The sequence below is a fragment of the Cinclus cinclus genome, chromosome 28 (assembly GCF_963662255.1).
Source record: "Cinclus cinclus chromosome 28, bCinCin1.1, whole genome shotgun sequence".
NCBI classification, from domain to species: domain Eukaryota; kingdom Metazoa; phylum Chordata; class Aves; order Passeriformes; family Cinclidae; genus Cinclus; species Cinclus cinclus.
Window position 1 is genome coordinate 6,247,333 of NC_085073.1, and position 15,045 is coordinate 6,262,377.

General features: G+C 55.1%; 2 protein-coding genes across 5 annotated transcripts in view; one reads left to right on the plus strand and one right to left on the minus strand.

Moving 5' to 3' along the window:
- SUGP2 (SURP and G-patch domain containing 2) overlaps positions 1-6,614 on the minus strand; it is a 29,003-nt gene extending 22,389 nt beyond the window's left edge. Inside the window, exons 1-5 of the mRNA XM_062510076.1 lie at positions 6,500-6,614; positions 3,819-5,438; positions 2,703-2,820; positions 1,639-2,069; positions 1,498-1,539 (exon numbers count right to left, since the gene is read on the minus strand). Of these exons, the coding sequence (XP_062366060.1) occupies positions 1,498-1,539; positions 1,639-2,069; positions 2,703-2,820; positions 3,819-5,438; positions 6,500-6,614 (2,326 nt within the window). The remainder of the gene's footprint in view (positions 1-1,497; positions 1,540-1,638; positions 2,070-2,702; positions 2,821-3,818; positions 5,439-6,499) is intronic.
- A 723-nt stretch (positions 6,615-7,337) lies between these two features.
- Positions 7,338-14,557, plus strand: ARMC6 (armadillo repeat containing 6). Of its 4 annotated transcripts, XM_062510091.1 has the most exons (8): positions 7,338-7,375; positions 7,838-7,994; positions 8,439-8,521; positions 9,177-9,747; positions 10,406-10,551; positions 11,556-11,687; positions 12,021-12,158; positions 13,373-14,557. In XM_062510091.1, the coding sequence occupies exons 2-8, from the start codon at positions 7,874-7,876 to the stop codon at positions 13,583-13,585; spliced, it is 1,404 nt and encodes a 467-aa protein (XP_062366075.1). In that variant the 5' UTR covers positions 7,338-7,375; positions 7,838-7,873; the 3' UTR covers positions 13,586-14,557. The 4 variants fall into 4 exon arrangements, with proteins under 4 accessions (XP_062366075.1, XP_062366076.1, XP_062366077.1 ...); XM_062510092.1 differs by lacking the exon at positions 7,338-7,375 and having other exon boundaries at positions 7,560-7,994; positions 10,406-10,569; positions 11,553-11,687; XM_062510093.1 differs by lacking the exons at positions 7,338-7,375; positions 13,373-14,557 and having other exon boundaries at positions 7,560-7,994; positions 12,021-12,610.
- Positions 14,558-15,045: the final 488 nt, after the last annotated feature.

Consider the following 15,045-nt stretch of genomic DNA (forward strand, 5'->3'; position numbering starts at 1 on the left):
GGATAACTGGATTGCAGAAAAAAACTTTGGTTCGATTATTTTTTTTCTTTTTCTATTTTTTTCGGGACAAAATTTCAAATTTTAAATCTAACATTGTTTTTTTGGTGGTTTTTGTGTTTTTGGGTTTGGTCTTGGGGTTTTTTTTGTGGTTTTTGATTTTTTGGAGGAGTTTTGGGGTTTTTTTTTTTGGTGGTTTTTTGTTGAATTTTGAGGGGTTTTGTGGCTTCTTTTTTTAAAATAATTTCTTACTTTTTTAATAATTTCTTATTTTTTAATATTTTTAAAATAATTTCTTTATTTTTGAATTATTTCTTATTTTTAAAATAATTTTGGTTTTTTAATAGTTCCTTATTTTTTTAAATTATTTCTTATTTTTTTAATAATCTCATATTTTTTCTAACAATTCCTTATTTTTTTGTAATAACCCTTTTTTTTTAACAATCCCTTCTTTTTTTAACAATCCCTTCCTTTTTTTTGTAACAATTCCTTACTTTTTTTGGTAACAACTTCTCTTTTTGTTTTTATAACCAACAACACATTTTTACCATTTTTCCCCCTTCAATTTAACTTCAATCCCTTTAACCTCCTTTTCCCCCCAAACCCCAAACCCCCGACTCCAAACCCCCAACCCCCAATCCCCCCAAACCCCCAAACCCCAATCTCCCCAAACCCCAAATCCCCCAAACCCCCAAAACCCCAAATCCCAAACCCCAGATCCCAAACCCCCAAACCCCAAACCCCCAAACCCCAAACCCCCAAACCCCCAATCTCCCCAAACCCCAATCTCCCCAAACCCCCCAAACCCCAAACCCCCCAAACCCCAAACCCCCCAAACCCCAAACCCGAGATCCCAAACCCCAATCTCCCCAAACGCCCAAACCCAAACCCCCAAACCCCAATCTTCCCAAACCCCAATCTCCCCAAACCCCAAACCCCAAACCCTCCAAACCCCAGATCCCAAACCCCCAAACCCCAATCTCCCCAAACCCCAGATCCCAAACCACAGACCCCAATCTCCCCAAACCCCCAAACCCCAATCTCCCCAAACCCCAGATCCCAAACCACAGACCCCAATCCCCCCAAACCCTCAAACCCCCAATCTCCCCAAACCCCAAAACCCCAAAGCCCAGATCCCAAACCCCCAAACCCCCAAACCCCAATCTCCCCAAACCCCCAAACCCCAGATCCCAAACCCCAATCTCCCCAAACCCCCAAACCCCCAAACCCCAATCTCCCCAAACCTCAAACCCCAGATCCCAAACCCCAATCTCCCCAAACCTCAAACCCCAGATCCCAAACCCCAATCTCCCCAAACCCCCAAACCCCAGATCCCAAACCCCAATCTCCGCAAACCCCCAAACCCCAATCTCCCCAAACCCCCAAACCCCCGATCCCAAACCCCAGATCCCAAACCCCAATCTCCCCAAACCCCCAAACCCCCGATCCCAAACCCCAGATCCCAAACCCCAATCTCCCCAAACCCCACTTTTCACTCACCAGCAGCAAACTGAGACCCCAAAGGGAAGAAAACCTCGTGTGCTGCTGCTGCTGCTGCCGCCACCTGCTCAGGACCTGCTTGTGCCTCGGGGCTCTCGGAGCTGCTGGCACCCTGGGGACCCGAGGTGGCACCCTGGGGACCCGAGGTGGCACCCTGGGGACCCGAGGTGGCGCCCTGGGGACCCGAGGTGGCACCCTGGGGACCCGAGGTGGCGCCCTGGGGACCCGAGGTGGCGCCCTGGGGACCCGAGGTGGTGCCCGAGGTGGCACCTGGCAGGCAAATCTCGGCATCTGGAAGATTTTTCTGTCCTTGCTTCATCCCAGCTGCCGGCAGAGCGCGAGCGCTCGTCGCTCTCCTCACCTTGCCGGTTCTGCTGGATCTCACCTGGAAAATTCCAGGTTTTTTTTGCCTTTTGAAAAGTCTCCTTTTGATGCTGGCCACTCTCCTGGCGTAAAGCAGAGCTCTGAGGGATTCTGGGGCTGAGCCTTCCTCACCCACACTCTTCCTCTGCACCTCTGACAGCCTCAGTTTGTAATATTTGTACTCCAGGCTCTCCTCGTCAGAAAGGAACCTGAAGGGAAGAGAAAAAAAATTAAAAATCTGGTGAAAAAAATCTGAATTTTTAAAGTTAAAAAGAGAACCGAACAAACCCCTCAGCAATCCAGGTTGTTTTTGGTTTGGTTTTTTTTGCAGGTGTTTAGTATGAAAAGTTTTGTTTGTTGTTTTTTTTTTTTTTTTCTGGGAATAACAAGCAGCAGGGAAATAATTAATGGAGGGGGTTGATAGGAATTGGGGTAATTAATCAGCTCACACAGCAGAGGTGCTGGCACACACCTGGAGATGGCTCAGCTCCCCCCTTTTCCAACGTTTTTCCTGGAACTCTAAATCCTGTTACCTTTGCTGGGTGTCTCCATCACCTGCACTGGCTCCTAAAATACAAATTGCTTCTGAATTTAGACAAAGAGCCATTATTGACACATCAAAAGCAACAGCACAAACAGCAGGATCGTTTCCAGGGATAATTCACTCCAGGAAAACATCCCCCCGTCCCTCAAAAAAAAAAAAAAAAACAAAAAAAAAAACCAAAAAAAAAAAAACCCCAAAAAAAACCTCTGACGAAATAGCCAAGAGGGCTTTGATCTTTGCCGCGCAGCGGAAGGTGGAGGTGTAAATGCAGCGCAGCCCAAACGCGGCCCACACCCACCAATACTCGGGCCGGCTCCTCCGAGCGCCGCCGTCCGTGGCAGACGCCGCTCCCGCCGCGGCGCTGCTCACCAGCCGCTCGATGGCGTCCAACACTTTCCTGTCAGCTCGCTGGGGGGCTGCGGGCACCAAAAGAACCCCCCTTTAAAACCCCACTCCTTCGGCTGCTCTCCTCAGCGCAGCAGCGACGTGTGGGGTTGGGGTTTCGTGCGGTTTGTTGGGGTTTTTTTTTTTTTTTTTTTGTATTTTCACACATTTGATAATTGTAAAATTTTTTTTTTTTTTTTTTTTGGACAGCTGTTGGAATCTCAGGGTGAATTCCATCCCTGTCCCATTCCTCAATGGGATTCACCTGCAATTCCATCCCTGCTCCATCCCTGATTTGGATTCACCTGGAGTTCCCTCCCTGCCCCATCCCTGATTTGGATTCACCTGGAATTCCATCCCTGCTCCATCCCAAACTGGGATTCACCTGGAATTCCATCCCTGCCCCATCCCAAACTGGGATTCACCTGGAGTTCCCTCCCTGCCCCATCCCTGATTTGGATTCACCTGGAGTTCCATCCCTGCTCCATCCCAAACTGGGATTCACCTGGAGTTCCCTCCCTGCCCCATTCCAAATTGGGATTCACCTGGAATTCCATCCCTGCTCCATCCCTGATTGGGATTCACCTGGAGTTCCCTCCCTGCCCCATCCCTGATTTGGATTCACCTGGAGTTCCCTCCCTGCCCCATCCCTGATTTGGATTCACCTGGAATTCCATCCCTGCTCCATCCCAAACTGGGATTCACCTGGAGTTCCCTCCCTGCCCCATTCCAAACTGGGATTCACCTGGAATTCCATCCCTGCTCCATCCCAAACTGGGATTCACCTGGAGTTCCCTCCCTGCCCCATTCCAAACTGGGATTCACCTGGAATTCCATCCCTGCTCCATCCCAAACTGGGATTCACCTGGAGTTCCCTCCCTGCCCCATCCCTGATTTGGATTCACCTGGAGTTCCCTCCCTGCCCCATCCCTGATTTGGATTCACCTGGAATTCCCACAGCCAGCAGTTCCTGCCCTAACAGGAGCACAGAGATCCATCACATCCTGCAGAGCAGCTCCCTGCCCGTTACCTTTGGTGTCAGGGGAGGCTGCCTTGAGCTGCTCCGTGGATTCTGCCTCTGCCTTTTTCATCTGGATGGGGTACCCGCTCTTCTCCAGCCAAGCCTTCAAATTCTCGATGTACTCCCTCCCAAACAGCGTGGAATCGTCGAAATTCGGGAAGGACGTCGGCGCCGGAGCCATCTCCTGCAGCCCCACAGCCTCCAGGATTTTCTCCTGCCTGAAGACAGAGGCCAGAGCAAAGGTCTGGCCCAGCAGAGCCAGGGATTTTCGGCAGAGGGACACGGTGGTCTCGAAGGCATTGGCCATTTCCCTGGGGTTGCCAAAGCCGTTGGTTTTGATGCTGAGCTCGTAGGCGTTGCAGGCCATGAGCAGCGGGGTCACCCCCTTGAGGAGGCGGTCCTGCAGCCTCATGATGTATTTGTCAAAAGGTTTGATGATCTCAAAGAAGCAATTCTTGGTTTTCACGGCCCCCTTGTCCAGCAGCATGTTCAAGAACTCGTTGTCCACCTTGGGGGTTTTCAGGGCGGCGTGCTGCAGGCTTTTGATGGTGAAGAAGCAGTAATCTCTGTGCTCCGGCCTCAGGGAGCACTTGAAGGAGGCCAACATCTTGGCACAGGTCTCAGTCTCCAGCTCGAAGAGGGCCCCGAAGAGCCGCGAGAACTCGGCGTCGTTCTTGATGGCGTGGAACCCGGCCCACTTGATGATCTCCATGCCAAAGGTGGAGAAAATGTCAGATTTATCCACCAGGTCGAAGTTGAGGCTCCTGAAGAGGTGGGTGGGTTTTGGCAGCCTGAGGACGGGTCTCGGTGCTGCCAGAGGGTGTGAGGGGGGCAGCTTGGGGTGCTGCTGGAGGGGCACCGGCCTCTGGCCGGGGCGCTCGGCGACGTCCAGAGGCTGATCCAGAGCTTTGGCATCCGGGCCTGGCTGTGCCTTCTTCACGTTCCACTTCTTGAGGGGGCTTTTGAGGTCTCCTTTGAACGCTCTGGGTTTCGCCACCCCCCTGGTGAGGCGCTTCCCCCTCAGGACCCTGCCCCTGCCCACACCTCCCCTGTGCAGCGGCCGGAACTCGCCGTCGGGCGCCGCGAGCTCCTCCTCGTATTCCTCATTCTCCACGCTGCCAAACTCCTCCTCCATCAACCCGGGCGACCTGAAATCCCCTAAAAGCTCCGAGGAGCCGAACTCGGGCTCGCGAGGCCCGCTGCCTTCCCAGCAATCCGCGGGGCCGTAATCCTGCCCGCGCCCGTAATCCCTGTCCCGCCCGAATTCCCGGTTTTGCTGTCCGTACTCCCGGCCGTGAGCAGCGGGCTGCTGCCCGTATTCCCTGTCGGGAACAGCCGCGCGCCCAAACTCCCGGTTTTGGGGAGCGGGGCGCCCGTAATCGCGGCCGAATTCCCGCTCCCGGGGCGCGGGGCGGGGGAACTGTCCGTGGAAATAATTCTCCTGACGGAGCAGGGGGCTGGCGGGTCGGTAGGAAGGGCCGGGGTAGTTTTCCCCGGGATAATCTTCCACGGGATAATCTTCCCTGGGATCCTCGCTCCAGTCCTGGTGCTGGGAGTTGGAGCGAGGGAATCTCAATCTCCCGTCGTCGTCATCGTCGTAGCGGGGTCGGGGCAGAGGCCTGGAGTGAGCTGGGGGAAGGAAACGTTCAGAGGTGTGAAAGAGTCCAAAGAGGTTTAAAAGAGTGCAAACGTCAAGATTTCTGGAGGAAAGCTGACTTCGGGCTATTCCCGTTCCCCTATTCCCCTACGTGCTCTGAGGAGCTCAATTCAAGTTGAATCCGAATCCTCTAATTTGAATTTTTTCTTTGCTCATCGCCTTCTCAAGTCTTGATCTTCTACTAGCATAAAACCCATCACAACTCTGAATTTTGAGCTCTCCCAGAGTTCAAGTTGTCCAAGACCTCCAAGATCATCAACTCCAAGCTTTGGCCAATCCCCACCTTGACACCCAGAGCAGAATTCCCAGGAGGAACTCCACAGCTGGACAGAAACTCTTTTATCTTCCATAAACTCAACCACAATTCCCTCATTATCGCGGGCAATTCTGGTATTTCTCAGTATCCAAGATCCTTGCTCCCCAGTCCCAGAAGTTCAATTCAGAAAGTGAAGAAGAGTGGGAAAAAAATGGAAGGGTTTAATATAAATTATTTCTTCAGGGCGCACATAACTCTAAAAATAACAGATTTCATTTTCAAGCTCTCCTATCAATGTCCATCCCTGTGAATGCAATCCAAGCCTCTTGCTGGACATTTTGCACCTCAAATTTAGGAGGTAAAATAATTTGGGGACCACATTTTGGGTTACGTTCATGAGGTCAGTGCCCTGCTTTGAGCTTTGAGCCCCCCAAATAACATCAAACACAAGGACCCAAAGGCTTCCAGAGCACTCCTACATTTATTTGACTTACCGACCACCACCAGAATTCCATCCTTCAGCAACATCCCGGGAGACCTGGCTGAAACTGGACCCACTCTCTGATGCCGAAGAGAATTCCTTTGTCTGAATTCCCGTTTTTTTTCCCACCCCCTTACGCTGTCAGTCCTCACCCAGCTGTTCCACATCCATAAAAATGGATGTGGAAAAACACCAGCACCAGGCGAATAAACGCCAGGCGATGCGAGGCCGCTCCCGTCATCCCGTTTTTCTTTATTTATTTAATTTCCCCCCCCCCCCACCACCACCCCTTTTACCTTTGAAACGATGCATGGAGTCCCCCGCGGCATCGCTCCGCTCCATGCGGTACCGTTTAACTTTATCCTGCACCACGGCCTCGAACGTCTCGCGGGTGATTCTCCGAGAGGCCATTTTCCCCTCACGGCCCGGGGCACGGCACGGCACGGCACGGCACGGCACGGCACGGCACGGCACGGCACGGCACGGCACGGCCTGCAGCGGGGTCCCGCCGCGGCGCGGCCTGAGGGGAGGCGCGGCCTGAGGGGAGCCTCACGCTTGCCCGCCGCCCCCCGAGCAGCGCCGGGATGAGGATGAGGATGAGGAGGATGAGGATGAGGAGGAGCCGGTGGCGGAGCGGAGCCCGGCCCGCCCTCACCGACACCGCCCCCTTCGCCGGTAGACACGCCCCCCCTCCCGCGCCTCACGGAGATCGCGGGTGACCACGCCTCCTTATAGGCCACGCCCCCCAAACGGTAAAACCGAGCCTCTCCCTCACACCGGCCACGCCCCCACCTCGGTTAGCCGCGCCCCTGGGCCCCGCCCCCTCGAGCCGCGCCTGCTCCGCCTCTTCCCCTGCGAACGGGAGGGTGGTGCGGGCACGCTGCCGGTAAGCGGGACGGGAGGGAGGGGAGAGGCCCGCGGCCTCGCGCTCCAAAGGAGCGGCCTCGCTTGGGCACGGGGCACGTGCGTGGGAGCGGCCGCGCGCGGGAGCGGCGCGCATGCGCGCCGCGGTGCCCCGCGCTCTTTTTGTCGCTCGGCGCGAGGGCGAAAGGCGCGAATTAGGGCATCGACGCATGCGCGGAGTGGGCGGGGCAGGCGTACGGTGGCCGAGTAGGGCCTTTCCGCGCTCGCCTTTTGTCCGGCGGCGGCGGCGGCGGCGGGCGGGAGCCCAGGTGGGTCGTGAGGGGGAGCGAGGCCGTGGGTGCGGCCCGGAGCTCTTCCAGCACCGCCGCCTTCCTTCGGGGCCCTGTCCGCGTCGCTGGGAGCTGCGGGGTGGGAGCCCGCGGGCTGGCGGGGCCTGCTGAGGGGTGTGAGATGCGCTGGGGCCCCGGGGAAGCGGGGCAGGGCGGGCTGAGGGCCCGGGGCTGTGACCGGGCACGGTGCCCTCCGTGCTGCAGCGAGAGCTCTATCACGCTGACAGACGCTGAAACCCCATCTAGATGCTGCTGAAATGTCTCCTTATCCCTCTTAACTGCCGTATTTTTCCCCGTAAAATAAAAACCCGACCGTGCCTTTGTACGTTTTTGACGCAGAGTTCTGAGCTTTTGTCTTGAGGAAGAATAAGCCCCCTGCTTTGTCTCCTGTTGGCGTGAGGAGGTTTTGCACGAAAAATTAGCTGAGGTCTCTCTGAACAGCAGGACACGGCGGTGGATCCATCCCATCCCAGGAAAATGGGGTCCAAACAGATCGCCCAGGAAACGTTTGATGATGCAGTGCAGGAGAACATCGCCGAGTTTGAGATGGATCCGGAGGAGGCTGTACGAGAAGCTGTGCAGCAGTTCGAGTCCCAAGGTATTGCAGCTCGGGTTGTTGCAGGCTGGGGTTGTCACAAATCCAAAGGTTTAAAAGAATCCTGCAGGCAAAGATGGATCATGAAGTGTTGGAAAGGAGCCTTTGTGAAGTGGAACAGAGACACCATTAATGCTGGCCTGGTTTTGTGGATTAATTATGACTGCAAAACTGCTTAGAGGGAAGCTGGAGGGCAAAATTTGGTCAGTGAAATTAAATTCCTTCTTTTTTTTCTCCCTCCCCCCCCCCCAGCTGACATCTAGCTTTGTTCTAGGCTGAATTTGACCTTCCAATCAGAATTGAACATTTCAGCATCTTTACAACAAGTTCATCTTTGTTCCCTGTGGTTAACTTGGCAGCTTTTCCCTAGAACTGGGATTAATACCGTTTATTTGGCTGTAGTTATCCTGGAACCGGTATTAAACTTGGTTTTATTTCCTCTTTTAGGTGTGGACCTGAGCAATATTGTGAAAGCTGTGCGACCTCCTGCCTCTGAGAACGGGCAGAGGCAAAAGCATCAAATCCTGCTGGTAGGAGCCCAACTTGGTGCTGTCTCCTTAGCATCAGGGTTATATAAGAATAATGTTATAAATACTAGGCCGAGTTCTGCCTCTGCCCCATTTCTCTGGGAGCTCTTCAAGCAGTTAATCCCATTTCTTCTGCAAATTAAAAAAATTCCAGGAGCGCCTCGCACTTTTCAGGGGGAGGATCTGTGTAAGTGAGGGGGAAGTGGGGTTCTGCTCCCCAAGGGCAGGACAGCCTCGAGGCGTGCCAGGAGAGGCTCAGGGGGAACCTCAGCAGGGATTTCCTCGTGGGAAGGGTGGGGCAGAGAGGTTTGGGGATCTCCAAGCCTGGAGGTGTCCAAGGGGTGACAGGATGTGGCACTCAGCACTCTGTGCCGGCGACGAGCTGGGGATCAGTTCCACTTATCCCAGGCTGCTCCCAGCCTTGTCCAACCTGTCTGTGGACACTCCCAGAGCTGGAAATGAGCTGGTTGGACCCAGTTCACCTTGTACTGGTCGCACTGGTGCCCAGTGAAGGCGTGACAGAGGGAAGCCCCTACCCCTCCAAGGGCCGCTGTTGAGCACAACCCCTCCTCCCGTAACACCAAACCGATTTTAAACCTCAAAACAAGCAGGCTGCCCGGAGTCCAGGTGCGGAACTAACCCTCCGTGTGTCCCTCAGAGCCTGGAGTCGCTGAGCAGAGCCGTGGCAGAGCCAGATGTGGCCGAGTTGCCCCAGCAGCTGTCGGCCTTGGCGGCGCAGTGCAAGGAGCAGCCGGCGTTCCGCTACCTGGCCGGCCAGAACGGCGCCTACCCCGTGGTGTTGTCGGCCTGCCAGCTGGCCGCAGGAGACAGGGATTTACTGCTGCAAGCCTTGTGCACCCTGTCTGCCCTGCTGGACGGACAGCCGGACCTGCTGGATGGCTCCGGGCTGGAGATGTTGCTGCAGAGCCTGAGGGAGCGGCGGGAGGACGCGGAGGTGGCGCTGGCCGGGATGCGCTGCGTGCGGCACGCCTGCCTCAAGCACGAGCGGAACAGGCAGCGCTTTGTCAAGGGTGGCATCCTCCCTCTCCTCACGGGGGCCATCGTCCAGCACGGGGACAGCGCTGACGTGGTCAGGACGGCAGCCTCGGCGCTCAGGGTCATGACGTTCGACGATGACATCCGTGTGCCCTTCGGCCACGCCCATGACCACGCCAGGATGATTGTCTTGGAGAACGATGGGTTGAGAGTGCTCATTGAAGCTGCAAAAGGTACGGTTCACCCCGGGGATGTTGATGCTAACGGTGATTTCTTCTCCCACTGTCTCTGGAGTCCTGATTTCTTCTCTCGCTGTCACAAGAACCACCCAGGATTTCTTCTCTCATTGTCTCAGGAATCACCTGTGATTCCTTCCTGCTCTGGTGCTGTGATTCCTTCCTTCTCTCACTGTGTGATTCCTTCCTTTCTCTCACTGTCTGATTCCTTTCTCTCACTGTCTGATTCCTTCCTTCTCTCACTGTCTGATTCCTTCCTTCTCTCACTGTCTGATTCCTTCTCATTGTCATAACTTGAAGCTCCTCAGAGGTGATTTAGGAATTGGTCACTCAAATGGGGTTTAATTCTACAGATATAAAGTGCCTTGAGAGAGCCAAAAAGTGCCACGTGGTGCTGCTGCTAACCTGTTGAGCAGTCAGATTGTCAGAGCAGCTTTTCACTGTTTTCAGGAAGTATTTTACACCTCTGGGGGGCCGTTGTCTCTGCTGAGGTGCTTCTTGCCCAGCCAAGACCCCGTGACTGTCTAGGAACAGAGTGAGCTGGTGTCCTCTCCCCTGTTTTTAACACATAAAACAAAAGCACTCTGTTTCCTGTTAAAATTATCAAAATAAACCACCTTGACTGTGCAGTGCCTCCTCCCTCTCTCCTCTGCAGCCTTCACAGATAACTCTGGGGTTCTCAGCGAGCTCTGTGCCACCCTGTCCCGCCTCTCTGTGAGGAACGAGTTCTGCCAGGAAATCGTGGACCTCGGGGGATTGAGCTTCATGGTGACTCTGCTGGCTGACTGCATGGAGCACCCGGTGAGCGGTGTGGGAAGGGTCCTGGGGATGGCTTGGAGGGAGCAGCTCACTCTAAGGGAAGTTAATGCACAAACTCCAGAGGTTTATGTGCAAGGAGGAGGCAGAGGAGTCCTGGAGCTTTGTTTGGATCAAGGGGTCTCTTCAGTTTTTGGAGGATGCAGCCTTCCTTCCTTTTTATCCTAATCTCCCTCTCTCTTTCCCCACTGGCTGAGGTACTTGAGACTTCCCAGAACCTGATACCTGAGATTCCCCTCTAATGTATAACCCCCCCCCCCCTTTTAATTTTTAATTCTTAGAGAATTCATGCTTTCCCCTCATTGCTGCTTTCATCTTTCAATATCCAGTTTCATTTATCAGCAAACCTGCAACTTGTTTGTAAAGACAAATACCTTTTCCCATTCATCAATCAGTGGATTCCATCCCATTGTTTCTTTTTTTCTCTCAGTGCTGGTTTTATCTGCCAGCTTGTTTATAAAGACAGTTCCATCATTCCTCTCAGGAATGAGGTTTGTTTTAATAAATGAGCCTTAGCCTGTGCAGAATTTTAGTTGCAAGTAGAGTTAAACCCCTCTGATCCCTATTTACAGCCATATATGCAGAATTAAATGCTCTGCAGGTAAAATCTGTGATCTCCTTGCTCAGAATTATTCCTGCGTGCTCCAGTTCCACCAGCAGAACTCTGCTTGCTCCCAGAAAAGCTGAATATTTGCTTTTCCACCATTTTTAGCTAGAAGAGATTCAGGAGGATTTAGATACTCAAATCCCAGAGGTTGATGTGTGATTTTTTTTTTTTGTTTGTTTTTTTTTTTTTTAAGCTTCACTGGTGGTCTGGCAGAGATTTTCAAAGTCCTTTGTGTGACAAGGAGATGACTGGGGGCAGACTTTTTACAGCTGCTAATTGCCACAAACACTGCTGTGGAGCAGTGGGGGATGTTGTGCTTTGCTGTCCAGTCTCTCAGATTCTCTCTGCTGCTTTTTGAGCTGGTTTTTGTCCCCTGGAGCAGGACGTGGTGAAGCAGGTCCTCAGTGCCATCCGTGCTGTGGCCGGCAACGACGACGTCAAAGACGCCATCGTGGACGCCGGGGCCACCGAGCTCATCGTGCTGGCCATCAGCCACCACCTGGGCAACCCCCAGGTAACCTCCAGGGCCTTGGGGATTCCCTCTGGGATGGGTAAACCTTGAACGTGGAGCGGATATTGGGGTGAATTGAGGGGGTTTTTCCCACCCTCGCGTTGTTTTGCTTTTCTTCCTCTTGAATCGGATGGATAGTGGGCTTGACACCTCTGCAAAGGTTGGAAACGCCTCGAAGGTCATTATTCCAACCCTCCCCTTTGGTTTAGGCTGCGGAGCAGCAGGAGAAAGCAAAGGGATATAAAAACAAAAGTGCCCTGAAAGAGCAAGCCCGCTGCTTTAGGCTGCCTGGAGGGCGGGCTGCAGCCTGTGAGCGAGCTGCCCTGCGTGTTGCAGGTGTGTGAGCAGGGCTGCGCTGCCCTCTGCGTGCTGGCCCTGCGCAAGCCCGAGAACTGCAGCGTCATCGTGGAGGGCGGAGGGGCCTTGGCAGCTCTGCAGGCCATGAAGGCTCACCCACGAGAGGTGGCTGTGCAGGTATGTCCCTCACCTGCCTCGGGGACCGCTGGTTTTGGTTCAGTTCGTGGTTCTTTGGGATTTTTTTTTTTTTTTTTTTTTGCCTTTTTACTCGTCCAATTCTGGGCTTGGCTGGAAAAACTCCTGTGCTTCCCTACAAAAATCCCGAAGCTTCCCTGCAAAAACCACTGACCCCTGTTCTTCTCTAGGAAACCATTGATTCCTGAGCTTCCCTACAAAAACCCCAGTGCTTCCCTGGGAAAATCCCTGCTTCCCTCCAGAATCCCTGACCCTGTGCTCCCCTACAGAACCTCTGAGATTCCCTTCAAAAACCCTGACCCTGAGCTTTCCCACAGAAACCCCAGTGCTTCCCTACAAAAACCCCTGACCCTGAGCTACCCTACAAAACCCCCTTTGTCCCCCTATAAAATCCCTGGTCTTCCCTCTAAAAACCACTGACCCTGAAGCTTCCCTAGGAAAAGCCCTGACCCCAGTGCCCCCTCCACAGAGCCCCTGACCCCTGAGCCCCCCTCCACAGCCCCCCGGTGCCCCCCTCCACAGAGCCCCTGACCCCAGTGCCCCCCTCCACAGAACCCCTGACCCCAGTGCCCCCCTCCACAGCCCCCCAGTGCCCCCCTCCACAGAGCCCCTGACCCCAGTGCCCCCCTCCACAGCCCCCCAGTGCCCCCCTCCACAGAGCCCCTGACCCCAGTGCCCCCCTCCACAGAACCCCTGACCCCAGTGCCCCCCTCCACAGCCCCCCAGTGCCCCCCTCCACAGACCCCCTGACCCCAGCACCCCCTGACCCCTGACCCCTGAGCCCCCTGACCCCTGAGCCCCCCTGACCCCAGCACCCCCTGACCCCAGCACCCGTCCCCAGCACCCCCTGACCCCAGCACCCCCTGACCCCAGCACCCCCTGACCCCAGCACCCCCTGACCCCTGAGCCCCCTGACCCCTGAGCCCCCCTGACCCCAGCACCCCCTGACCCCAGCACCCCTCCCCAGACCCCCTGACCCCAGCACCCCCTGACCCCAGCACCCCCTGACCCCAGCACCCCTCCACAGAGCCCCTGACCCCAGTGCCCCCCTCCACAGAGCCCCTGACCCCAGCGCCCCCTCCACAGAACCCCTGACCCCAGCGCCCCCTGACCCCAGCACCCCCTGACCCCAGCACCCCTCCACAGCCCCCCAGTGCCCCGTGCAGGAGCCCTGAGCCCCTGTCCCTTGTCCCCAGAAACAGGCCTGCATGCTGATCCGGAACCTGGTGTCGCGCAGCCGGGACCTGTCCCGGCCCATCCTGGACATGGGGGCTGAGATCCTGATCTCCGAGGCTCGCGCCGCGCACCGCGACTGCGATGACGTGGCCAGGGCTGCCCTCAGGGACCTGGGCTGTAAAGTGGAGCTTCGGGAGCTCTGGACGGGCCAGAAGGGGAGCCTGGCTCAGTGAATCCTCCCTTCATCAAGCAGGGAACGTCCAAGGCACCCCTGGAATCTCGTGGGAAAGGCGACAGGCCTGGATTGTTGCCCAGCTGGGAATGCCCGAAGCAAACGTGGCTTGGGAGAGGCTGCAGGGAATTTTTTTTTTTTTCCCCCTCGGGAGCTACAGCTGAAACGGCTTTTCCTGCATTCACAAGCTGCAAAATCAACTCTGTGTAGTGATGGTTCCCTGGGTCATCTCACGGCTGAAGATGATCTGCTCCCTCCCTGGCATCCCTCACGGGCAGGACGGGGCTCTTGTCACTGCTCTGGTCCCCGTGGTGACAGCAGGAGTGGCTCTCTCCTGCCCGGAGTTTGGCTGCTGGTTCCCATTTGTCCCCCTGCTCAGGGGCTGGATGAGGAGGAATCCCCCCAACATTTGTGAATGTGCTCTCTCTGTCCCATTCCCTCGTTCTTTTACTGCTGACCCTACTCTTGTGTCGCTGCTTGCTTTGGGATTTTTCCGCCGGCGTAACATTTCAAACAACAAAAAAAAAACCAAAAAAGAATTCCAACAGCAACAACAAAAGGCAAAATAAGGATTTGGGATAATATCCAAAGGAACTGTTGGCATCCAGGAGGAAAGTTCATGTTCTCCCCCAGTGCAAGGAGCAGGGCAGGGACTGGCAGTGGGGCTGGGAATTCCAAAGTGGGGCCAAGCTGGCGCTGCAGGAGGCGCTGGGAATCCCAGCCTTTGCCACCTCTTAGCACTTCCCTGGCTCCAGGAATGCTTTCATTGTAGTGAAGAGGCCAAGAACCTCACGGGCTTGAGGCAGAAACGTGGATTTGTGGGCAAGGCAAGCCCCAGACAGGCTCTGAAGGGTTTTGTGCCAGCCCTGCTCTGGTGCTGAGCCTTCCTCCTGCGCCGCTGTTTTTGTGAGTGGATGTTTTTAATGTGATATTCTCTGTAGAAATGGTGACCTTATAAAACATACAAACCTTCCAGGGCTGCTTGGCTCTTTGTGGAGCCTTTTTAAGTTTATTTAGTTGTTTTGTTTTGTGGCAGGAAAAGCAAGGTGGTGGGTAAGGCTTCAGTGCAGAGTTAGTGAGTTAAACCTCCCCGAGAGCCCTGCCAGCAGATTGCAAAGGTCAGTGTGTTCTCCAGAGCCTGCCTGGCTGCTCTCTGCCTGCTGGGGGAAGAGCTGGGGGGGTTTACACTGCTCTGACTCCGGCGTGGGTGAATGGATCCTCACAGAGTGGACAAGAGCACAGTTTCATTTTGGGGAGAAGCGGATTGCTGAGGGCAGCGTGGTCCCCAGCTTTGCCTTTCTGGGGGGAAAAGCAGCCCCCACGGCTGGGGGAGAATAAACGAGATTGAATTTCCAAGAGTTGAGCTCCCACCTCCGGTCCCCGGGGTCTGAGCCCTGAGGGGGCAGAGCCGTGGCCTGCAGGACGGTGGAGCTGGGTGGGATCCCCGGGACGGGATCCCCG